At 43.3% G+C, this 26,239-nt stretch overlaps 1 protein-coding gene across 2 annotated transcripts; it reads left to right on the top strand.

Moving 5' to 3' along the window:
* Nucleotides 1-1,036: 1,036 nt before the first annotated feature.
* Nucleotides 1,037-22,626, top strand: LOC109046795 (scavenger receptor cysteine-rich domain-containing group B protein-like). 2 transcript variants are annotated; one of them, XM_042748209.1, is made up of 4 exons: nt 1,037-1,259; nt 21,333-21,477; nt 21,638-21,952; nt 22,548-22,626. In XM_042748209.1, the coding sequence occupies exons 2-4, from the start codon at nt 21,420-21,422 to the stop codon at nt 22,610-22,612; spliced, it is 438 nt and encodes a 145-aa protein (XP_042604143.1). In that variant the 5' UTR covers nt 1,037-1,259; nt 21,333-21,419; the 3' UTR covers nt 22,613-22,626. The 2 variants fall into 2 exon arrangements, with proteins under 2 accessions (XP_042604143.1, XP_042604150.1); XM_042748216.1 differs by having other exon boundaries at nt 1,038-1,259; nt 21,361-21,477.
* Nucleotides 22,627-26,239: the final 3,613 nt, after the last annotated feature.

The following is a 26,239-nucleotide window of genomic DNA, read 5'->3' as shown; positions in this document are numbered from 1 at the left end:
ACCAGTTGGCTCGTTGTTTGTCGTGGTAATCAAATCAAAACTCTGTCAAAATGCAGCTCTTTCCGAAGCATTGGGAACTTTTACTAACTCCCCATGCTCCAACTTCTCCAACTTCTTGCATGGTCAACTGTCACCTGTATGCTAATGCGTGTGTATATGCGTTGCATATTGTGTAGGCGATGTATAATATTTATAATAACCTATAATCATTATAATAGTATTTCATACAGTAGCCTATGTGTGCTCTGCGCATATATGGGCACAATGAAAGGAGAGAAATTAAATGAGCCCGTGCCCGATCTGTAAAAAAAAAAAAAACGCTCGAGCCTGGCCCGAATGGACTCAGCATGTAGGGCCCAGTCGGAACCCAATGGGCTTGCAGACCTCTAGAACTTGCTGCTTTGTCAAGAGGCGGGGCAGTACTGAAACACTGTCTAAGCAGTTCACCAATCACAACTCACTGGTACAGCTAACCAATCGCATCACATTTCGTTTTTTGGAAGGCGAGCTTTCATCAAACCCGGAACTATTCGAGCTGTTTGTGCCAGGATGGGGAGAAATACATGGTATAAGATTTTGTTTTTAATAGCAGATTATGATAATGTGGAGGAGAAGTCAAATAAAGAAGTGGGGCATTTGATCTCACCCCCTGCCTCAGTTCAACAAATCTAAACAAAGTTTGAGTGATTTTGTTATTGATGTGTAAAAAATCACGTTTTTATAGCCCCCCCCATTTTTGTATTAAAACTTTTTTGATTTTGCCTTCATGAAATTTTATGTTTTTTTTTTTTTTTTTTTGGTCTTGTTAATATCAATAAAAAACATTTCAGACAAATTGTTGTTTCAGTAAGTGTGAGATTCTATAACACCCTGTGGCCTTCACCTTCTGTACCCCGTTGCATGCATCAGCATTTCATCACCTGACAATCACAAGACATGATTTATATAACTGTTTTTAGACTGTCTCATATAATTTCCTGGCTTTTGCTGAGTTAACAGTTTCACTTCCTTTGTTACTTATTTATAACGAAGCCCCTCACAATAAAGATTGTGTCTGTGTCATTATTGGTCCCTGGTACCAGCTTCTGTGCTCCACCGCTCGACTGCTCAACTCGATCAGATATTCTTAGACAATTTATTCTAACAGTTGGGGGCTCGTGCGCAAAAGGTGGGGGTCTCTCCTTGTGAACCAGGGAAAAGCCCAGAGAGCGAGGAGGAAAAGTGTGCCGAAGATCAGAGGAGGACCTACAATAAAAGGGGTGAGTGTTTTTGTATATTTCTGAAATGAAATACTGCGCTTACCCTTGTAGGATCCTGTTAGTATCTCATAAAGAGAAGAGATCGGTTTAATCACTATTCATTAGTGTGGCCTCTCCGTTGTAGTTACACTTCGGCTGGCAACAGTTAGTTGATAACTATTAATGTGGAGAGTGATTGGTTAATCACTAGTCATTAGTGGGACTTTGGTTCCATTGTTGTTACACTTTGGCTGGCAACATTAATTATGTGATAATTATTAAAGCTGCAGTCCGTAACTTTTTTGGTTAAAAAATGATCCAAATAAATTTTTGAGCAAGTACATAATCAGCCATTGTTCAAAACTGTTACCTTACTACAGCTCAATTCACATTGGTAAGCTTGTAATAAAGTTTTGTAATTTGAATGATAAAGGAAGGTTTTGCGGGAAATTCAAGCATGGGCTGCGTCGTTACATCACGTCTGTAAACATAAAGAAGTTGTCTCTGCTAGTATGCTGTATCACACGTGAGGATGCTGCAGGTGACGAATCGTTTAAACCCCTGCTTCATTAGTCCATCTTTTTACAGTCCTTAATACAGGTTTAGCTGATTTTAGTTTCTGCCTGTAGGTCGGTATAAGATGAACCAAACAGTGATTAGACAGCCCCAAACCTGCTCGTGGAACAGAGTGATATGCATCCTTTATTGTGGTGTAATAGTGATCCAATATATTACTGCCTCTGGTGGGACATGTAACATACTGTCTGTATTTTGGCAGCTCACGGGAGAGATTTGCTTTATTAAAGTCCCCGAGTATGATTAAAACAGAGTCCGGGCGTTGTTGTTCTGTCTCTGTGATCTGATCAGCGAGTTTCTGTAAAGCCAGGCTCACGTACGCTTGTGGAGGGATGTAAACACTCACCAGAATGAATGAGTGAAATTCCAGCAGTGAATAGAATGGCTTGCAGTTAATGAAGAGTGTTTCGAGTGAAACACAGAGCAGCAGAGTGTGAGAAATCCTTATTTGTCCAAAATACAACAATTATTTCGTCCATATAATTGAGAATAGAAAAGAGATTTGCCAGATTGATGCCAGAAAACGGCGTTCGAAATAGTTGAAAACCGGTAATATATCGGGAGATGTGTGGTGCCGAATGTCCAGCAATTCGTCCCTGCTGAAACTGATTGCAGGAATATAACTAAAGGCAGGACAAACTAACAAAAACACAAAAACAACTGCAGAGCACGTCACGGAGGCGGCCATCCTGTATTGGCGCCAGCGTGATGTGAAGTTAAAGTGGAGAGTGATTGGATATACAGTACTGATCACACTGTATTTTTGATCACGTCAGCGTGTATTACTTTGCGGAAATCCTATTACGGTTAAAGGCTTTATGAAATTGGTTAAAAGTTGACGGGTGGGGTGACCCACAATGGGATTATAAATATATAACCAAAATTTACGAAGTGTGGCAGGAAATGAAAAAAAGTCTGGGATCAAGGCCCAGAACTGAAACAAGTTGCTGCTTATGTAGCTAAACAAAATTGCCCCACGACAGGAAAACCATCACCATACTACATGTCTGAACCCTCTGCACCGCCCTCTGTGAATCCGCCGTCTGTAGAGACTAAAAATACACATAATAGTCCATACGCTGAGGCATACGGTCAGTTGTCTAACAACAAGACTCAACCATCAAATTCAACTCAAAATGCAATGGTATGGGTTAGAGCTGGAAATAACATCAATGTTAGACCATTAAAAATGTCTGACATGGAATTAATATGCAAAAGTTTACCTTCCCCTCAACATCCTGGTAAATTCTTAACTATTCTGCAGACACATATGAAATATGCTATTTTTTCTGGTGAAGATTACAGAGCAGTTCTGTTAAGAACATTGGAGGGTGTAGTAACCGAAGTAATGTTAACTACTGAGTGTCTGATGCTGAGTCATGATAATGATAAAATAACAGGCTCAAGCATGGCTGCAATTCGCCACGAACACTTTTTGGAAAAGCCTGAAAATCATGACATTTTCTTCCAAGAACTAAGAATCTTTTTAGACAAACATCTAGGTAATAAACAAGATTTATCATTCATTGCAAGTACCAAGCAGAAACTTAAAGGCTTTGTTTATAAATACCTTCCTGAATGACATGCAAGCTAAACAAACAAAACTGATCAGAATTACAACAACAAATTTGTATGATATGGACATAGATGCATTAGGGAAGTGAGTTAGGGAACTAGATTCATCTGGTGGTTTCATAGTGAACACTGAGAATACTATGTTTACAGGGTAGAGACCTCAGCGAAAACTGCATGACCAAGAAGCAGAAGTGAAACCATTATTTGGACCAACAACGAAGATCAGAAATACTGTGCTATCACTGCGGAAAAAAAGGGACATGTGGTTGTCGAGCATTAAGGTCCGATAGTAAACCACGTGGTGTGCAGCCACAGAGGCAAGAAAACAGGAAGCAGCAATCAGGCTCAACATATCCTTCTACACGGCACACTAAGCAAGAATAGGGATGCCTACAGAGTGATGTCGGTTCTGATTTATCTATGATGACCCTCACTTTCTCAAATCACAGTGAAGATCTATCTTATTTCACATTGAATGTACATGGTCAACCACAAAGGTTTCTCCTCGATACAGGAACAGACAGGGATGTTTTTCAGAGACCAGATGAAAAGATGGTTATGGTTATTGAATATCACTGTAGCCAATGTACAGATTTCTGATGCAGGAATGTACTACTGTGCATGGGGCATAGAGGGAAAGGACGCTTAAGTGCAGATCAATGTGATCAACCCGGTACTAGATATGACTATTAAAGAAGCGGTAGCCGAATTATTCCCAGATCCTATTAACTTACCACAGGAGGTAACAACAAAAGACATAGAATTCATCATGAATTCAGACCTGAGTGATAATATTAAAGAGATTAGAGCAGCTGAAGTCAAATGTAACGGAAATCACACATGCGCATTTGCACTCTTACAGAGAAGTGTGCTGATGAACTAAATAGAAGGGGAATGCTTCTATTTGCTTTGTATGCAGTTACACTCAGTATGGAAAACCCAACAGATAACCTCAGAAATGGTGTGCGTTGACTCAGTTGAATGTAATATGCCGAGGCAAATGTCTGTGATAGTCCAGATGACGGATAACCTGAGGGCGAACAGGCCATTGACATTCGCCTTCAAAGATTAAAACTGCTCATATATTGGCTTACCTTCTGATGGGCCAACGTTTCATGTACAATCAGACCTTGCAGATCTATGCATTTGTTTAAACAAATGGAAACATTTTTCTCCGACTGTTCATCAATCAATTGAACGTGAATCAGACACAGATAGCTAAGATGATTATGCCCATACCTATCATTTGCAACCTGAAGAGCAGAGTACAAAATCGGAAACATAAGCGTAAATATGTTTTAATGAGAGGGTTTCATTAGTTTGCTATGTATCAGAGTCTATCCTTGCAAAAACAGCAATCACAAGAATCTCTTTACTTTCTTTAATAAGCCACAGGGGTATTTGAGGAGTAAGACATTCTATCAAAAAGTGGCCATTGTGAGACTAACACCCTGTGGCCTTCACCTTCTGTACCCTGTTGCATGCATCAGCATTAAATCACCAGACAATAACAAGACATGATTTATATAGCTGTTTTTTTCCTAGACTGTCTCATTCCATTTCCCTGCTTGTGCTGAGTTAACAGTTTCACTTCCTCTGTTACTTATATATAACGAAGACCCTCACAATAAAGATTTGAAAAAGGGACATGTGGTTGTCGGGCATTAAGGTCCGAAAGTAAAACACACCTGCACCTCATCAGCACCTTAATTAACTGGCACATAAAATACACTCACACACACACACACACACACACACACACACACACACACACACACACACACACACACACACACACACACACACACACACACACACAGCCACTGTCCGGTCTGACTTACCTACATGCTTACTTCAAGGACTACCATTGTTATACTTACCTGTCTCCAGCGATCCCAAGTTACCTCCTGTGTTCTTTGTGTGTGTGTGTGTGTGTGTGTGTGTGTGTGTGTGTGTCATCATCCTCCTACGTCTCAACTTCTCCACTGCCACTTGGATCTTCACTCTGCCAAAAGACAAAGGACAGCAGCATCATTCTTTCACTTATCATTCACGATTGCCACTTCAGTTTGACTCGCCTATGTTCGCTATTCCCTCTGCTTGTAGATTTTAGATTTACGTATGCATCATTTATTAGGCTGCAGAACTGTTTCATGTACAACTTGTAACAACCTGTTGCATGTGTACAACCTGTAAAATGTTTGAAATTCATTCAATAAACCATATGAATCACTTTATAACAATGAATTATTAATTAATAATGATTAACAACAGAACAATAATAATATATAAATAAAATAAAACAAGCGCAGAGTTGCATGTTTTGTGTCTTCATCTATTTAGGCCTACATGTGTTGCAGTCTGGTTGCAGTCATAAATGAAACCACTGAATGTCCTGCTACTTTTTGGTACTTTTAAAATCCTCAGTACTGACTTGTTCAAAGCTGTGTGGTCCGTGTACGGTCCATGTATCTTCGGATAATTCCTTTTATTCATTTTTGTTTTCAAAACGGAAAAATAAATAAACCATTCATTTTAAACATATTCCACCATATTCATGAACAAAAAAAAAAAAAAAAAAACTGAGACACAACTCGTACTGGGGCAGAGTCTAGACAGGGCATTCTTCTGTGTAGATATAAATTCTATTCTTTGCATCAGCTGGGCATGGGAGGGTATGAAATCACAGCTGTCATAGCCTACCCTGCTCACTCAAGTCTGTTTAATTAAGAAATATTTAATTAATTTGTTTCAAAATAAATATTTTAAACACTAAGACAAAAAGGAAAGTATAATAAATTGGCTTGGGTGTCCTATATGTTCTATAATGTTCACGCAAGAACTGTCATTCTGTCATTCTGACTGACAACTGGAGAACAACAAATATTAAATAGCCTACTGTTAGAGTTTTATAATGTAGTCTTTTGTTTTATTAAAATTGATTATAATTTACAGGTACTGGTCATATAATTAGAATATCATCAAAAAGTTGATTTATTTCACTAATTCCGTTTAAAAAGTGAAGCTTGTATATTATATTCATTCATTACAAACAGACTGATATATTTCAAATGTTTATTTCCTTTAATTTTGATGTTTATAACTGACAACTAAGGAAAATCCCAAATTCAGTATCTCAGAAAATTAGAATATTACTTAAGACCAAAACAAAGAAAGGATTTTTAGAAATCTTGGCCAACTGAAAAGTATGAACATGAAAAGTATGAGCATGTAGCATTCAATACTTGGGGCTCCTTTTGCCTGAATTACTGCAGTTAGTTACAGTTCTAATGTGACATTTCAGCACCTGACAAACCAGTGGCGGACTGGGACAGTAAATCAGGCCGGGAATTTGACTCCACCCCAGGCCACCTCTGTTGGTGCAGTCACCACCACCCAATTCATGTGTCCACCAGACTGCTAAACCTGTAGGCTAACCCTGTTTGTTGATGTAACAGGTAGACTACCATACATAATATGAATGGATAAATAAATAAACCCTCAAAACTCACTAGGAATCCACCATCTATATCATCTTTCCCTGAATCCCTCTCTCTCTCACTCTGCACATCTAGTTTCTCTGCTATATGAAATAAGCACTTTCAGTAATCTATATTAATTGTGCAGACATCAATTGTATGTCCCCATGATCACAGTCCTACTACTGATGATCTTATAAATCATAAAAGCACATATTGCTCTAAGAGTATAGCCAGCATGTTTAGTTTTGCTTATAGCTTAAACTTTACCGGAAGGTTCCTGCTCTGACTCAAAAGCTGAACTGTCCACCCCCTTTTGTTTAAACAGCAGGAGCACTTGGAGCACTAGTGCTACTGTTGCTTCCTTCGTCACCTTCAAATAAATAAATAAATAAACATTGTAGACTAGACTACATATTGTAGGCTAGAAATGGAAAATCAAAATTTCTGGTCAAATTTGGCACTAAAAAAATACTGTGTCCCCATATGTAAAACAGTGTGCTAGTTTGTCATAAAGATGCTCTTTTAAAACTTCTATCATTATATATATTTGTATTTTTTTTTAGAATAGTTTGTATCTATTGTAAGTCTCTTTGGATGAAAGCATCCGTCAAATGATTACTTAAATATAAGGGGTGGAACAGTTCAACTTTTTCACGGTTAGGTTTGTTTCACAGTTTTAGAGTCACTGTTTCGCTACCGTTGTATGTGCTATGTTTATGGAAAAACGATACTTTCAAAAAATATGTTCATCCATCAACAGAAACATATATTAACTGAACCCTGTTTGTTTTACATGTTATTTACAGTAAACCATATTACAGATCCTTTGTCAGATTTAAGTTGAACAGCGTTTCCAGCGCGTGCCGAACCGTGTGTGGAGAACCGAACAGTTCGATTTTTTCAGTGAACCGTCCCACCCCTAGTAAAAATAATGTAAATGTAATGCTGACCGACCTGCTCCCTTACTGGTGAACATGGCTGGGATTTTGCATCAACTTAATGCGTCTGTGGCCAGGGCTTTTCTTTTTTTTATATGTTCCCGCTCTGCTCCTTTGCTTTTACGCTCCGATTTTTGCACGGTTTTCAAAGATGAAGCCTGCCTCTGGATATAGCCAATTAGGCAGTGCCTTGCTGATGTTGGGTCATGTGGTGGTGTCATTTTCACTCCGCGATCGCCTGATTCGTAGATTCATAAATCCGTCAATTAATTCGCAGTTGCATCCCAGCCATTGCACGTCAGCTCCGCAGCATGAATCGACTGCACAGCGGGAGCCAGCAGGCCAGAATGACCATCAGGCCACTGGGAAATGTCCCGGTGCTCCCGATGGCCAGTCCGCCCCTGTGACAAACGGATAGTGACTCCTAAGTAGTGCTACGTGCGATCGTGTTAAGTGCATTTTTGGGAAATGCACGTGAAACCGTAACAAAAGATCGTAAAATGGCTCTTAGAAAACGCTCTTAAGCTCTAAGATCAATCGTTATCGAGAAACATTCTAAGATCAATCGTTATCGAGAAATGGTGACAGGACTTGCATGTGTTACAACAATTGTGAAAAATGTGACCATTTTCAGTTTATCGCGATCTCACAAAAATCCGTTCAAAAATCAACCATAGGAGGGATTTAGGGAGACTGAATCTTAGAACTGCTTCAAAAAATCTTTGAGAATCGTTGGAAATGAGGTGATATTAAATGCATATTTTGAGAAAACGAAAGGGTTGTTTGACCTTGTATGCATGTAAATGTATTGTAGAAGACTCCCAAAACAATACTAGTAACCTTAGGGGCACTTTAAGATAGAAATATCGAAGCTAAAAGTTTTCATAAAGCAGTTATGGTAGCCACGCCAGTAGCGTGAAAGTGGGACGCTAAAAAAGGTAGAAATCAAATTTAGCATTTAGCCTACACATTAAAGGTGCCATGTGTCATGTCTGGCAAAAAAATCAAGTCATACTCAAATTCCTACCAGATGGGGGCAGTATGCCTCAATAAAGTGAATTGGTCTACTCTAGAGTAACAAACGAGAAACAGCATAGTCTCTATGCTCCGCCCCTACCTTCACAACAACCCTAGAGCCATAGCCGAAGCCTAAGAGGACTTTTTGCCTCCAGAGGAACATTGGGTGATGTCAAGTGATTTGAAACATGACATCTTCAAGCTACTCCCCTCTCACCTTTACCCGTGAATATGTTCATGTTCAACATTAGCACGTTTATCGAACAGCCTTCGATACATTTCTATGTTATAACTTCCCGAAAAAAATACGCAAACATATAAAACAAACTTCTAGGGAAATACTAACAGCATCTTACTTACCAATCCAAAAGAAATTCGTACATATTTTACTAGAACCCCAATTCTTTCAAGTCCATCAGTTGTCTCCAGCGATGGAAAGCAGTGCCGATGTTTACTCTGGTTCGGCTCCTTTTCTTATCGGATTTGATTTGTGATTCCGAGCGCGGTTATTTCTCTGTAGCGGGTGGTGGTGGTAGGTGTCTCTTGCCAAGGGCTTCAGCCATCCTTCCGCTCTCTTCCCTGAACTGAAATGAAGTAGTGGGCTGTACTTTCCACACGATTGACATCAGGTTCAAGTACGCCCACAAGCAGTGCAAGTTATTCGTGTATTGCAGGTTGGCTGGTGGTTATGTTGCCCGCATACCGCCTCCCATGGCCGAAACTGGTATTACGACACCTGTCGGGCCGTGGCTAGTAATGCTAATGCTAATTAAGGTAGATATCTCTGCAGCACCATAACTTGACATTTTTTTAATGGACATCATCGCCCTTATTTCTTCTCATTCTTTTGATGCGTGTAGGTCATTTTTTGGATATTTTTACCTCAATTTTTACACATGGCACCTTTAAAAAACAAGTTTTATTTCATTTTTACAATTTTTAATGAAATACGAATTTTGAATAATGAAAATTAGTTTGTGTCTGCTTATTCTATTCATCAGTGTTTGAACCATTAAAGAAGAAACCGCGTTTTCCGTATTTAATTTCTGGGTTAAAAAACGAATGGACGCAAAAGTATACGCACCTTTTTGGTTTGTTTTCCTCAGTATTTCTTTAAATGCATAAAATAAATGTGTGCCAACCATATGTAAATATGTAGGTAGTAATTTCTGGGCAGTGCAGCAGTATGTACAGGATCTGAAAGAATGGACCTATGTATGCGCGTGCGTCAGTGCTCGTGTCAGAGCAGAGCATGCATCTGACAGCGGGAAAGGTTTAACCATAGGCTCCGGTTAAATTCATAAAATGAGAAGCTCGTTTTGCACTTTAATGTGAAAAAAATGTGTCCCTTTATTTGCACTTTTTGTAAAAATGTTAAACAAAAGACAAAACATTTCTACATACAACTCTACATACATGATAGCTGTGTTTACATAGATAAGTGTTAATCAAAATCTGCACTTTTCATTATTACATTTATATCCGAGTTTGATTAAAAGTTAAAATTACTAAGAGACACAAAAAAAAAAAATAAAAGTCAAAAAACAAAAATAAATATTTATTTTCAAACGAAAATTAAAACCAACCTATAATAACCAACCAAGATAAAAAAAAAATTATCTTCCATTAAGAATAGTTAGCTAGATGCAGACAGCTCTGTGCTGTATGGGAATGTAACTGCGCGCCTCTCGCCCGCTCAAGTTCAGGACAGCGCGTGCACAGCAGAGCTGCGTCTGATAGGAGGACCGATAGTTCCTCCGAAGTTGGACATGTTTTAATTTCACAACTGTTGTTTAATACTTAAAACTGAAAATTGAATTTAAAATGAAATGTTCCCTTTCAAGGGAACTTCGAACTGCGTCCTCTAGGGGTCGCTATGGGGAACACCTCGTCGTGACCCTGTGTCTGAAGCATACCATTGAAAAAAAACACCAACGAGTTGGCCGGCGACAGCCTCTGACGTCACTACCGGTGCGACTATAAACAGGCACCGGGATAACACGTCATTCTCTTCTTTGTCTTCAAAACTGACTGTTTTTTTTGAAGCGTGCATCTGAAAGAACTGGTAAGAGCGCTCTTTCTCTGTATATCATGGCGACTACTAGCAAGCATTTAGACAATGTGTGCATCCATGTTGGCGTTATTTGACACCCGATGATCTTTGTTTTCAAATATTTTTATTAGAGCACATATTCATATCGTTATATTATCTACATCATACACAAGAGTTTAATGTATATCCACATAGAAATATGTGCAGTTAGGACCTACTGTCTTCTTTTTTGTTTTTAGAACATACAACAATGGTAAAAGAAGAACAGAATCAACAGATAGACATACAGAGTACAGAAAAAAAAAACAAAAAAAACACAAACCTAAATAATCCCTCTTCCCCACCCTACCCAGCCTTATCCTTCCGTCTAAATACTACTATATTATAGTTAGAGGGAAACATTAATTTCCACTGCCAGGTGTGAGATAGTGAAGGAGAGGTGACCACACTTTTTCAAAGTGTGGGAGTTTATCCATAAGAATATATTTTATTCTCTCTAAGTAGAGAGATAGTAAGATCACTAAGCCATATCTTTGTGGAGGGTGTTTCTTTATTTTTCCAATGCATGAGAAGTAGCTTCTTTTCGGTGATGAGACTATAGGACAGGAAGCATTATTGGTAGTTGTTTAACCTTTTAATATCATCTGAAATTCCTAAAATAATAATGTGTGCACACACAATCTTTGCGTCATTTGTATGGGTAAAGAGCACGCACGCGATGTCTTTGAGGAGGCAATCTGCGTGCATTGCGAGCGTTTTTTCAAGGAAAAAGCTCCACTCTCGTTCGTCTCTCTTTCCAGGGAAAAAAAAGGCAGCCATCTGCTTCCCGTGGTTCAGGACCCGCCACTGCTGAGGCACGGAGGAGAATGAGCTCGTGAGAATTTCAGGTGGATCTGTCTGAATGATTTAGGGAGGGACTTTTCCTTTCGCGCTCATAATGATGGCGGACGAGAGAGAGCCTCGGGAGGATGATGTTTTATCTTTAACACTTTCTGATACTGAGGTTAGTGCTCTGCTGGGTTTTTACCCAGGAAAAGCAGGAGATATTTGAGGATGGTGAAGATGCTGAGGCTGAGCCTTATCAATTCTCCTGCCCTGCGTATGTAGAGCTGTTGGAGGTTATTGATCGCGCCACGGCAAGGTTGGACTTGCCATGAAAGTACGCTAACAAGGTGACGCCGTGAGGCCGCCTCAATGAGCGTTATCTTTCCGACCATAGCCCTCCAGCTCAGGTGAGCCTTCCATTTCTGCCTGATCTCCATACAGAGATTGAAAGGAAATCTCGCATCCATCGGTTTCGGCATAAGAGTTTTGCCGACATCGAGGCGATGCGCGAAAACTGCTAGGAGAGGATGCCCCCTGTAGAAAGAGATTTCATTCTGCTGGGGAGACATCCTCTCTTAATCTCCCTCCTTGCCATTTAAGCCCCTTCAAGAAAAACATCTTGCTTAAATAGCATGGCATACACAGCAGCAGGTCAGGCTGTGGCTTTATTATACACGATGGTGGTGCTTCAAGCATATCAGACTGATCTGCTAAGAGACCTGGATAGAGGTGAAGGCCTTTTTCCTGATCCGGTAGCCGAGCTGCGCCGCACCACAGGCCTCTCTCCAGGCTACCAAGCAGGCTGCCTCTGCCATGCGCAGGACTATGGTGGCCATGGTGGTAGCGGAGAGACTTCTGTGGATGAACCTGGCAGACATCGGGAAGAAAGAAAAGGCTTTCTTCTCTCAATGCTAAGGTTTCGCCTTCTGAACTTTTCGGTATCTCCATTGAGACGGTGATAGAGAAGTTTGGGGAGATGAAGGCGCACTCCGCTGCTTTCAGATCCTTCGTTCCACGAAGGTCCAGGTCTGAGCCCAAACAACATAAGGGTCCTGGCCTGTCTCGATCTGAGGATCAAAAGACGGGCACAGAAGGCTAGTGTCGCGACTCGCGCTCCTCCCCCACCTGCGGGCAGGGGTAAGAGGAATTGTGGGTCAAAAGGAGGTAAGCAGAACCTAAGGGATATGATCCAGATGAGGCAGCGTTCTTGTCTGAGTCAGAGGGATACTGAGGTATCTACTCGTTCCCTTTAGGGATTTTTAACTTCTGCTTTTATCCTCCCCTTCCTAATTCCCCTTGAACCACCAGCTCTCCACCTGATCGAGGTTAGGTGGAAACCTCTAACGCATAACAGTTTCCTATGCTGGACCAATAATGTTTTTGGCTGGTTCTATGTTCATAGCCACCACCTTACTGATGGTCCGGACTAAAAGGAGGCGCCCCTTGAGCGGGCTCCAGCGCCAGAGGGTGGGATTATAAAAATAACCCTTTCTGTATATACTTATGTGTAAATTGCTGGTGGTTATGTGTCTACTAATAAACTCTGTGAGTTTCCTTTGCAGTGCTCAGTTACAGTGTTTACTAAACACTCGTCAGCACCAGCCATCCGGCTTCATGTTCCGGTATTAGATCACAGGTTTCTGCGGGAGCCTCCTTGATCATCAGGCCTGGCACAGCACTCCAGGGAATTTCATGGATGTCCAGCCAGGTCACCCTGAGGGGTCTCCTGGCCGCTTAGCTGTGCTGTCGCATCCAGCGGGAAGTGAAGGTATCAGTTAAAGAAGTCTTCTTGTATATGCTGCCTCAGGTGATGCTCCCCTCGCTAGAGGTTTGTCCAATTTGAGCTTGCCTCTCCCGTGCGGTTCAGCGCCTCTGCGATGCTTAGGAACCTTTAGGTACACACGCTAAGCTCTGTGTACTTTCTGAAAACCACATGGTGGTCAGTGTGCACGTGAACAATTTGCACACTTTCTAAAAATTCACATATTGGTAAGTGTGCACACAAGACTCTGCACACTTTCTGAAATCCTGTATGGTAAGGGTTACGCGCTCTGCCTCGTTCCCTTTCTTGAGATGATTAGATCTTGGTTCCTTGGGCTCCATTCAGCCAGTGTGTACTCGTTTATACACTTCAAGCACTTCTCGTGGTAGTTTAGCAGCTCTCCCCTTTTCCAAGAAGTTTCGCCTATGAGCACGCTACTCTGGATTCGGAGTTCTCCTCTCATATGAGACTGAGTTCATTGTTTTTCCCCAGAGCACTCCAGCATTATTTCCACAGATCGAGTTGATGACTCTCAAACATACTGTTTTGAGATGCACCATTCCATCTATGAGCTGCTCTATCAGAGTGCCACGAGAGCCCTTCCTTAGAACAGTATTTGAAAATCCATGCTATGGTAAGTGTGCACGTGAAGTCTTTGCACACTTTCTGAAATCCACACTGTGGTAAGTTTGCTCGCTAGTATTCTGCGTTCTTTCTAAAATCCTATATGGTGAGGGCTTCGCGCGGTTGCTTCGTGCCCTTTCTTGGGGTGGTAAAAGCCCCGTTCATCTTGGGCGCCACTCCACCTATGTATCCTCGGATACCTATCTAAACAGGGTGTTGCTACTGGAGATCTGTTGAGACAGCTCCTTCAGCAAGCTTTTGCCGAAGCAAGCGGTAGCCCCTGTGTGACAGGCAAGACTTAGTATAAAATGCTAGGTTCCTAGCCTTATCCCTTTAAAGGAATCTTTCCTGATACCAAGCCTTCAGCTCTACCGAGGCCCTAACAATTAAGTTGGGTATGTAGCTTAGGCCTTTGGCCGTAAGGGGTACTGTCACAGACAGCCGTCTAAACGTCCCGGGGCAACTCCCTTGGAAATGGTAGAGTTGGTACTTAGTGTTCGCCATGATTCTGGCCTGCACTCCCCTCAGCATGGTGGCGTGGGTATACTGTTCCCCATAGCGACCCCTAGAGGACGCAGTTCAAAGTTGCCTTGAAAGGAAACGTCTCAGGTTAAGAATGTAACCATGGTTCCCTGAGTAGGGAATGAGACACTGCGTCCTCTAGCTCCCTGCCATGCTTCGGACGCAAGCTTCAGACAAAGAAGTGAATGACGAGTTATCCCGGTGCCTGTTTATAGTCGCGCCGGTAGTGACGTCAGAGGCTGTCGCCGGTCAACTTGTTGGTGTTTTTTCAATGTATGCTTCAGACACGGGTCACGACGAGCTGTTCCCCATAGCGACCCCTAGAGGACGCAGTGTCTCGTTCCCTACTCAGGGAACCATGGATACATTCGTAACCTGAGACATTTTCTTATAGTCTGACAGAATGTCGCCTTAAAGCAGTAACAACATTTTTTTCAGGGGCTTTTTTTTTCATCTGACAGGATAGACTGATTACTTCTTAACAAATAAACGACTTTTGCAAAAATAAACTACCATAAAGTAGTTTAGGTTTTATTTAATTTAATTTTATTATTTTTAAGGTAACGTTACACAGCACTGGTGGTGGTTGGAGTAACCATAGCAACCTGGGGACATAATGGCGCCTGAAGAAGACCTAGGCCTGAAGAAGACCTAGGCCCTTTTTTATAATATTTATGCTTCTGTAATTATTAAATGTATGTCTTGATTCATGCATGCTATAGTTATGTTTTAAATTACTAAGTTAAGCGTCTGGAAAACACTTTGTTGTTCATTTGAATGTTTCTGTTTGTATACCGTTTTGAACGCGGTTTGATATGTTGCGGTTAATATGTTGCTTTTATCTATATAGTAAATGAAAAGTATTCCAACTCTGTGTCATTCCAAGTCTGTGATATGTTATTAAAAAGTTTCTAAAATAGTTATGGGCAAATAAGGACAAGTTAAATTGCTGCATGTACATGTACTGCATGTCCGCCCAAAGAATATTAAATAAATAATTTAAAAAAAATTATTAAAAAAAAACAAACAAACAAAAATAAAAACACCAACAAACAAACTAATGGTTTATAATGGTATGGAAATTGGAAACCATTACATTTTCTATTGTGTTTTGGGTAAAGTTCTATTCCTATGTAATAGAATGTAATGTGCAATGAAAAGTACAGGTTTTTATTAACTCTGCTTATTTTTATAAACACGCCTATTATCATGTATGTAGAGTTGTATGTAGAAGCGTTTTGTCTTCTATGGTTAACATTTTTACGAAGAGCACAAACGAAAGGGCACTTTTTTTCCACATTAAAGTGCAAAACGCTTTCGGTTACTTAACGTAACCTCGGTTCCCTGAGATAAGGGAATGAGCATTATGTATGGGAAAACTCCTTTTTTCCTTTCTGCTGAAGCCTGATTTGTTCACGTTTGTGTAGCTGCACAAACCAATGGTGCTTCAGCCTGCCAGAAGGGGCAGGGCCGACCGCTATATAAGTCGGCCCATAGCGCCATTCATCAGATCATTCGACTGAAGTAACGATCATCGATTCGAGCAGCTTGTAGTGCGGCAAGTGACATAACACTCATTCCCTTATCTCAAGGAACCGAGGTTACATTAAGTAACTGAAAGCATTCCCTTTCGAACGTTTACTCTCGTTATGTATGGGAACGAATCCAATCACGCCACACTGCAAGCAACAATCACATGCTGCTCTGCAATACAACACTAATAAGTCACTAAAAAGGGCCCTAAGGGACTTGGGCATTATCTCACCCCAAGCTTGGCTGAGGGCATGAGAAACCACTACCCACATGGGAGGTTAGACAGATAGAATCTGTGCCTGCAGGGCGAAGATGTCTAAGTTATAGAATCTGGCAAACCAGCCGGCAGCCGCACAGATCTCACTGATATATATGCCGCTGGACCATGCCCATGAGGAGGCCATTCCCCTTGTGGAGTGGGATCTCACACCAATAGGGCATACCAGTCCTTCCGATGCGTAAACCAGAGCTATTGCATCAACAATCCAGCGAGACAGTCTTTGCTTGGTAACTGGCAGACCCTTCTGGCGGCCTCCAAAGCAAACAAACAGTTGTTCAGACTGCCTGAACAGTATAGAACGTTCCACATAGACTCTCACAGCCCAAACAGGGCAGAGAATATTCAGTCCCTGCTCGCCGTCTGCAGTGGGGAGCGCCAATAGGGATATTACATGCACTCTAAAGGGAGTAGAGAGCACTTTAGCAACATAGCCGTGTCTCGGTTTCAAAATGACCTTGCAGTCATTGAGCCCAAACCCAAGACACGAAGCGCTGACTGACAGCGCTTGTAAGTCACCCACACGCTTAACCGATGCCAAAGCAAGGAGAATGGCCGTTTTAAGCGATAAGGGCCACAAGTCAGTCGAACTGAGTGGCTCAAATGGGGGCCTTTTTAGGGCCGCTAGGACCGTGGATAAGTCCCAACACGGCATAGTCTGAGGGCGAGGAGGATTCAGGGCCATCGTTACGAGCTGCATCAGCTTTGGAAACCAAGCCTGGTTCTTCCAGAGGGAAGCTACTAAGAGGAGGGAGCATTTGGTTTCCCTGACTCGCCTGATGATCTGGGGAATCAGGGCGATTGGAGGAAATGCATACAGGTGAGCCCTGGGACAATCATGGGCCAGGGACGTCTATCTGTATAGAAAAATATGTTGGGCAATGAGAGTTGTCTTCCGAGGCGAAGAGGTGTAGTGCCCAATCACCCGGGACTACTTTGCTTCTGGACAGCATGTCCGCTCCCAGGTTCAGCTTGCCCGGCACATGAACTGCCCTTAGCAAGAGGAGTTCCTTCTGTGCCCAAAGAAGGATGTGATGAACAAATCTGTATAAGGTGTGAGACCTGAGGCCGCCTTGGTGATTGATATAAGACACCACTGTCATGCTGTCCGAACGGATTAGAACGTGGTGACCCTTGATGGCCAGAAGGAAGGTTTTCAAGGCTAAGGAGACTGCCAACATTTCCAGGCTGTTGATAAGTAGGCATTGCTGCTGAGCTGCCCAGGAGCTGAATGCTGGATTGCCCTCCAACAGCGTGCCCCACCTGGAGTTGGACGCATCTGTTGTGATCACCTTCCTTTTGGAGGCCACACCCATCCTCACTCCTGTCTGAAACAGGTGAGTGGTATTCCAGGGGGCCACAGCTTCGATACAGCGGTGGTCCACCCTGACCGGAAATCTCTTCAACCGCCAAGCGTGGGGCGGGACTTGGTCTTTTAGCTAAAATTAGAGGGGCCGCATGTGGAGCAGGCCCAGCAGAGTTACAGAGGCAGCAGCAGCCATAAGGCACAGCAGCCTATGGAAAAACCCTCAGGGGGCGTGTCATCCCCGGTTTGAGGGAAGCCGTCAATCGCTGAATCATCAGGGATCAATCCGGCGAGATCCATGCCTAGAGGAGCCTAGAACCGTTCCCAGAAAGACAGTTCTTCGTCTGGGCAACAACTGGCTCTTGCATGGGTTGATGACCAACCCGAGGCGCTCTAAGTGACTGAGCAGCAGCCCTTTGTGAGCAGTCAGTTCCCGTTCTGATCTGGCTAGAACAAGCCAAAGTCGAGGTAGTTCAATGCACGGATTCCCAACTGCCTGAGAGGGGACAGAGTCTATGCACTTCGTAAAAGTGTGTGGGGCCAGGGACAATCCAAATGGAAGAACTGCATACTGATAGGCCACTCCCTCGAACACGAATCTCAAGAACAGTCTGTGACGGTGGGCTATGTGGATGTGAAAGTAAGCTTCTTTCAAATCCATGGTCAAAAAACAATCCTTGGGGGAAATATGCGTGAGAATCTTTTGAACGTCTTCATCTTGAATGACCCGTGCATAAGCGAGCTGTTCAGATGTCTGAGATCTAGAATGGGTCTGAGCCCGCCGTCTTTCTTTGGGACGAGGAAATAGCGGCTGAAAAAGCCTGACTCACTGTTCGCTGGGGGCACTATTTCCACAGCGCCTTTTGCAAGCAGTGTTTGCACCTCCTGCCGGAGAACAATAGCTTCATTGTCCGGGACAGAGGTTTGAACAACGCCTCTTAAACGGGGCGGTCTGTGAGTGAACTGTAGCGAATAGCCTAGTCGAATTGTTTCCAAAACCCATCTCGAGATTCCCAGAATGACTGCCCAGGCTGTGTAATGGGAGGCGAGAGGTTTTATTTTCTCGAACGAGAACTCGCCTTGAAAAAGCGGGGAGTCTGCATTCGTATAAGTGTTTGTGACTGAGAGAGGATGAGGAAATTTGCTCTTTAGAGAATGTGGGTCCGCTATCACAGCAAAAAAATTATTTTATTATCCGCACCACCATCATGATACCAACCGAAAATGAAACTCCGTCTCTCAGAGGTGTTCAAAGGGGTGAGGAGTGAAGGCGAGCTGTTTTTGGGGGTGTTCCGGCCGAGGGGAGAATGGAGCCCCTCCTTTTCCTCTCTAGCTGTTTCAGCCCAGATTCCATCTTCCGCTGAGGCTGATGCTGCACTGGCTTTGCAGGCTGAGCAGCAGGGCTCTTCTGGCGGCCTGCAGCCGCGGTGCCGGCGTGTTTAGGGAGGAAATGACACAGCACCTGCAACGTCTTCTGAGCCTCGAAAACTGCTCAGTGAACCCATTTACAGCGGAGCCGAATAGCCCTTTCGGAGAGACTGGATAGTCGAGGAAGACCATTTTCTCGGTGTCCCTCATCTTTGTCAGCGTTAGCTCCAGCACCACCAGACTGGCCATGGTCTTGCCGATCGCCTGTACTGTGGCCTTTGTAGCGCGCAGAGGCAGGTCTCTTGCTGTATGCAGCTCCTTAAAGGCCTCTTGGTGCTCATGGCCAGGCTCGTCCATGTTACAGAGAAGTTTGGCTTGAAAAACTTGAAGGATCACAATTGTATGCAGAGCTGAACCGGCCTGTCTGGCTGCTGCATGGCCCTTTAAGCCGAGGGCAGATGGTGGGTACAGATGTGCGGCGATTGCTTCCTCCAGGGGGGGAGTTTGGCGTACCCTCTTTCGTCAGCGCCAACGTCTTGGTAAGCTTGTCATGGACGGCTGGTAAGAACAGGGCTGGGCATTGGCGAGAGGATTGCTGGTGGGTGTCTGGCAGGAACAACTCGTCCAGTAAGCCATGGGCGGGCTCGTCTGGAGCCGACCACTCGAGGCCCAGATCCTCCACAGCCTTTGCAAGGATGTGGATAAGCTTGGAGTCTGGCTTTGGCACCTGAGGGGGAGAGGTTGCTTCGGGCTCCTCGCCAGAATCGCCCCATTCCTCCGTTCCTGACGCCGCAAAGGACACAGAGTCATCAGCGGTGACATTGTCGATAATAATGTCCTCTTCGGACGCGCCGAATGAGACCAGTCCACTCGCAGGTGAAGAGGGGCGCTGGTCCTCACTTGTGAAGCACACCGGCATGAGAGGACGCGGGAAGGGTGGGGCACGTGGGTGCTGAGCCGACATGACACCGCTCGAGCCCGCTGAAAGTGATCCACTGCCATGCTGTTTTTTCCTCTTAGCGGAGGACAAAGACAGGAGGGCCTGGTGGGGAGGATCACCTTGATGAAACAAGGCGACCCGCGAGCGTAGATGAGAGAGACTCATGCTCTCGCAGAAAGAGCATGAGCCATCAGTGAGTGCAGCCTCTGCATGGGCGCGGCCGAGGCTTTTGCTCTGGATGCCTGCAGAGATTGCTTATGTCACTGCCTCGGCTTCTTCCACGGCGGTAAGCAGAACTGGAGCTTCTTCTACGGCTTCTTCTTGCAGAAGAGTCAGTGAAGAGATGATCCTCGTCGCTGAAGGAGAAATGATCTGATGATGGTGCTATTGGCCGACTTATATAGCGGTTGGCCCCGCTCCTTCTGGCGGGCTGAAGCACCATTGGTTTGTGCAGCTACACAAATCAGGCTTCAGCAGAAAGGAAAAAAGGAGGATAGGCCAATCTATGATGGCGCGTACCTTTGCAGGGTCCATATTGATGCCTTCGGTGGACACGACTGAACCCAGGAAAGATACTGAACTGGCATGAAAGATGCACTTCTCAGCCTTCACAAAAATACAATTTATCTAGTAGCTGCTTAAGTATCCAATGAATGTGCGGGACATGTTACTGGAGGGAGAATGAAAACATAATCCCCAGTCTACTGGCAAGCTCTGTCTTTTACTGGACATCTCGCGACATAATGCCCCTGTGCGCCACAATACATACAGTCTCTCCACGATGTGGCGCTGACGCTCAGCAGCGGAGATGTGAAGACCACTCAGCTGCATAGGTTCGTATCCAAGTGGGGCCACAGCAGGAGGCGAGATAACAGGTGGAGCCTCTCGTAGTTTGGGCGATGAGAGATGAGCGCAGCGGCGCAATTGATCTCCTCCTAGACCTCTGCAGAGAGTCCCTCCAAAAACCGAGCGGACTTTAAAATATTCATTTTTTTCACAATTTTTTCAGGCTTTGATGCTGAATATAAGCTGCAGTGTTTCTGTATCAATCTGCTTTACGTTTACACGTCTCCACACTGACTTATGACTGACACGAGTCTGTCCTCAGTGAAGTGTCTCTTCATGCTGGAGGAGGAGTCCCACTCATCAGCGCTGACACTTTATTGATATTTATGGAGAAAATAAAAATACTGCTTTCTGATTTGTCAAATAATTACTTCAATTATTACTAATAATTTAACATAAAAAGTCAACATTGAATCTCATTGGCAGCTGTGAGTCTCCCTCTCTCTTTAGGGGGCTGACAGGAGCCAATTTTTTTTAGTGTTTTTGAGGGAGCAGAGGTGCTGACAGTCAAACAGACAGTGTGACAAGCAGAAGAAGATGAAGGGGTGTCTGACACTCGTTTTACTCTCCACTATAATCACTCTAACCACATCTGGTAAGTACACATATGATAGTAAACAGTTTAATTTAAATGTGTGTTTAATGGTAAGACTATCTGTATATTTTTCTTGTATCTTGATTTTGCTGTATACTGCCTATGATTCTTGTTCTACTGCTACTGTGGTTATATCTCTTTCTCTCTCTTTCATTTACAGATTTTGAGACTGTTAGGTTGGTTGGTGGGAACAGTCCCTGCAGTGGTAGAGTGGAGGTTCATCATGATGGTCAGTGGGGAACAGTGTGTGATAACGACTGGGATATGACTGATGCTGCAGTGGTGTGTAGAGAAATCGGATGTGGAGAGGCTGTAGAGGCTCTGGGTGGTGCTCATTTTGGACAAGGATCAGGACCATTCTGGATGGATTATGTGGCCTGTAGTGGATCAGAGGCCACACTGAAGGACTGTAGATCAAGAGGATGGGGTGTTAGTAACTGTGTTCATCATGAAGATGCTGGAGTCAAATGCTCAGGTGAGCTGCTCCATGCATGAAAGTGAAAGTGACGTGACATACAGCCATGTATGGTGACCCATACTTGGAATTTGTGCTCTGTATTTAACCCATCCAAAGTGAACACACACACACGGTGAACACACACCCAGAGCAGTGGGCAGCTATTTATGCTGCAGCAGCCGGGGAGCAGTTGGGGGTTCGGTACCTTGCTCAAGGGCACCTCAGTCGTAGTATTGAGGATGGAAAGAGTGCTGTACATTCACTCCCCCCACCTACAATTCCTGCCAGCCCAAGACTCGAACTCACAACCTTTGGATTATGAGTCCGACTATCTAACCATTAGGCCACGACTTCCCTAACCATCACCCTGTTATTGCATTACTGATAGACTTTCATCCATAAACATCATAAATGCAATTTAAAATAATTGTGTGAATTTGTTTTCAGAGCAATTCATAAACAATTATTTGATAATTAGCATATTTTATGGTCTAATCTACTCACTTTCATCCTTTAAAAAAATGAATTAAAAGACTTGCTTCTTGTTTTTTATGTCTGTATCATAATAATAGTGAGCAGATGGTCTTCTCTGTTTAGTTGTTAATAAAATCAGAAACTTTAAACTACGGAAGGTCAAGACTTGTGGACGGATCTCACGTGTGCTCTGGGAGAGTGTAGATGTTTTTTGGAGGAAGGCTGGGGTTTGCAGTGTGTGGACGCTGTCTTTGACAGCCAGGATGCAGAGGTTGTGTGTAGAGAAGCTGGACTGTTGGGGCTCCTGTACAGGTGCTGGAGGCAGCTGCTTTTGGCAAAGAGACGCTCAGATGTGGACACAAGAGATTCAGTGTAGAGGAAATGAATCCACACATTCGGACACTGCGTCCATCATCAAAACTCACATAAAATAAAGTGCACCCCTGAAAATAATGTCGGACTGATATGTTACTGGTAAAAATGTTGCTACCTATTTATTTAACAAATCCAATGTTACATATACAAAAATTGAATGTTTGCATTAAGTATCCATTCATTAGTAGAGCTCTGAGTGAATGTATTAAAAAAGAACTCTAAGAACATGAGAAATTACTCAGATTATCTCTGTTCTCTGTACTTTACAATGTCAGTAAGCCTCTGTGTTCTTTGCCCAGGTTACCCTGATCTCAGGATGGTGTGTAACCGGCCCTGACATCTGGTTCTGGTCGAGTGAAACTCACATTACTTCAGTAAATGGGGGCACAGTGTGCGATGCATGCTGGGATATGAGATTTCTGCCTGCATGGTCCCTCTGTAGACAGCTGAAATTGTGGGGATTGCTGTGTCTGGTTGTGGGATCAGACTGGTTTGGAGCAAGGAAGTGGTGAAATTAGGGCTGATGTGTTTTAATGTGACGGGAATGAAACAAAACTCTCAGAATGTTCCATCTCTCATCGCTCGCATGGGTCGAGCTGAATGTTCTCATAGACGAGATGTTGGAGTCATCTGCTCTAGTGAGTATATATTAGGCTGTAACATTTACTGTACAGTTTTTTATGCTACTGGAAGACAGTACATCTTATTTTAGTACTTATGTATTCCCTATAAATTTCAGACTGAAGATTAATACTTGTGTCATTTAAGTTTTGAATTTACTTATATAAATGTAATATTGATATAAAGCTATAAGGTTCCCTCCGTGGTCTTTTACACACATTTGTATAATTTAAGTAAAATGTCATAACATTTTCATCAGATTCCTCTCCTGGCTCTTCATGCCGGTCTGGTGCGGGTTGTCTGGAGAGAGACAGTGTGAGGGGGAGGTGGAAGTTTTCATCCATCAGGTCTGGAGGAGAGTTCTGCATGGACTCCTGGACGTCCTCACTGAATCCTCTGTGGTCTGCAGGACAGCTGGGCTGTGGCTCTGGGCTGAACTTCTACTGCCTCATCTCATCCAGTCCTGAACACAGTCATGAGTTGTGTGACGGGCTTCCAGTGCTCTGGGAGTGAAGCTCATCTGGGGGACCTGCAGCTATCCACAAAACTCTCAGCTGCAGCTCCACACAAACAGCTGTCAATCACCTGCATCGGTGGAGAACAACAACATCTGAGCAGATTCTTCAGTTTGTCCGTGATCACATAATTTGTTTTTCGTTCTCTGAATATAAGGTCGCGGGTCCATCAGGCTGGTGGGTTCTGGGGGAGACTGTGCAGGGAGGCTGGAGGTTTTTCACAGCGGCTCGTGGGGGACAGTGTGGTGATGACTCCTGGGATATTAAAAAGAATGCTTCATGTGGTGTGCAGGACAGCTGCAGTGTGGAGTGGCCCTCAGTAAACCCAGCGGGTACCAGCCTGGTTTGGTCCTGGTTCTGGACCCGATACTATGGCTGGATAGGTGGACGTGTGAGGGGGATGAGACATCCCTGTGGAGTGCTCTTCTCCAGGCTGGGGGAAAACATGACTGTCAGCACAAGGAGGATGTAGGAGTCATGTGTTCAGGTAAACATGGTGCTGTGTTTTTTAAATTATACTTAAAATTAATATAAAGATTTTAGAAATAAACTTTTAACACATTCACATATCCATAATGCCCAGATTTTTCAGTTTTATTATTCTATAAAAGTTAGATTTCTTTTCATTTCCATCTAGAGTTAAATAGATCATGTTCAACTGAGGGCTGTGAAGGGAATTGTGGAGGGGTTTCTAAACTGGATCCTGGGGTAATTAATGTGTGCTGGAACCAGATGGACGGAGACACAGTGAGTCTGATATGTCAGGAGCTGAAAAAACTGTGGAGATCTGGTGTTCTGGTCTGATTCTACAGCAAATTTTTTTTTTTGGAATCAGCTCCTAACTGGCTGGATCTAAAGTGAAGTGTCCGACCACATGATTCATATCTGTGGCAGTGTCCATCTTCACCCTGGGGCCCAGAATGACTGTAATAATAAGGATGAAGTGGCCAAAATCACCTGCTCAAGTGAGGATGATATTTTAAATGATGTAAAATGGTCGTCAGTAGTCATGTTTTTTAAACACAATGTTTATATGTCGTGAGGGGTAAACTAATCTAGTTAAGAAAAGCTAAACTTTGCTGATGTGAAAAGAGCATTAGAATGATTTGTGAGGCTTAAATGATGTTTTCACATTGATATGCTTCACTGAATGATGTTATGTCACTTGTGTCCTAATGTTCAGTCCTCTTCATGTTTTAATCTCAGAGGAGGAGAATCAGGAGTCTCCTAGGAGTCATCTGGACATGTTTAATCTGCACCATCTCCTCGCCAGAAACAGTGTTCAGGTAATTTAATTTTAATTTTATTAATACAATTAATTCACTAATATTTAATTGTTAGTTTAATGTAAGCCTTATTTTCGCCAAATATGATCGTTGAAATTGTACAATTCAAACAAGAACAAGAAGGTCGTGAATCTACATTTTTAAAGCCATTCTTGGTTCAGTCGTGTGTTTTTGTTGTCAATGTTTGTGCCTGAAGCTTGGTCAGTGGTTGATGTGTGTGTTTTAGATCCCCTTCCTCTCAGACTGAGGTGGAGGGGAGGGCCGGTGCTTCTGGGAGGCTGGATGGGGATCATAACGCTTTTGTGTGGGGCTCCGTCTGGTGATCGATTCACTGGACATCGGAATTTTTTGTTTTTGTTTTTTTTGCTTTCAGGTGGTCTGCAGGCAGGGGGCCCCCTGGGTTGTGGAGCAGCACTGAGGGCTGATGGGAATTCAGTCGTTTGGTGCTGGTGCAAGGTGTTGTGTGGATAACACCAAGTCCGAGTGCAGAGGAATGGAGATGTCCACCTGTGGGACTGTACTCTCTTCCCTGAATAACACCACTTGAATGCTCCCACAAAGAGACACGCTGGAATCACCTGTGTCAGGTGCACAGCCAACAATGAGGATATTATTTTTATTTGAGCATTTAGAGGCTGATTATATATATAATATTACATATTATTTTTAAATGTTTGTGTCTGCCTGTTTTTATAATGCCAGATTTCAGTACTTCTGTGATCAGAGTAGTCCTCCTCCACAACTCTCCCCAAGCGTGTTCTCTCCCTCGTCCCCCCAGTGCTTGTGATTGTTTTTGGGAGTTGTGCTCTTACTTGCTCTTAGTGCCACTGCTTATATCTGATTCAGCGAACGAGGGTGAGGAGAGGTACGCTAGAGATCCAGAGACTGTCATGTTGTTCTTCTTCAGTGTGTTTTCATCCATTGTTGTGAACTGACGCAGTTTGTCTGTCTACACTCCCAGCTTGTCTCTAAGAGGAGACACAGGACGACACAGGAACAGACTGATGCTGTTTACCATGAGATTTTATCACAAC

This window comes from Cyprinus carpio, chromosome A4 (assembly GCF_018340385.1).
Source record: "Cyprinus carpio isolate SPL01 chromosome A4, ASM1834038v1, whole genome shotgun sequence".
Taxonomy (NCBI): domain Eukaryota; kingdom Metazoa; phylum Chordata; class Actinopteri; order Cypriniformes; family Cyprinidae; genus Cyprinus; species Cyprinus carpio.
The sequence above is the reverse complement of the archived record's forward strand: the minus strand, read 5'-3'. Positions and strand labels throughout refer to the sequence as shown.

Excerpts from the sequence above, each read along its gene's own strand:
- LOC109046795 (XM_042748209.1), top strand. The coding sequence starts at position 21,420 with ATGAAGGGGTGTCTGACACTCGTTTTACTCTCCACTATAATCACTCTA. Across the intron at positions 21,478-21,637 it reads AATCACTCTAACCACATCTG|ATTTTGAGACTGTTAGGTTG; the intron begins GTAAGTACACAT and ends TTTCATTTACAG. Across the intron at positions 21,953-22,547 it reads TGCTGGAGTCAAATGCTCAG|AAACTTTAAACTACGGAAGG; the intron begins GTGAGCTGCTCC and ends TAATAAAATCAG.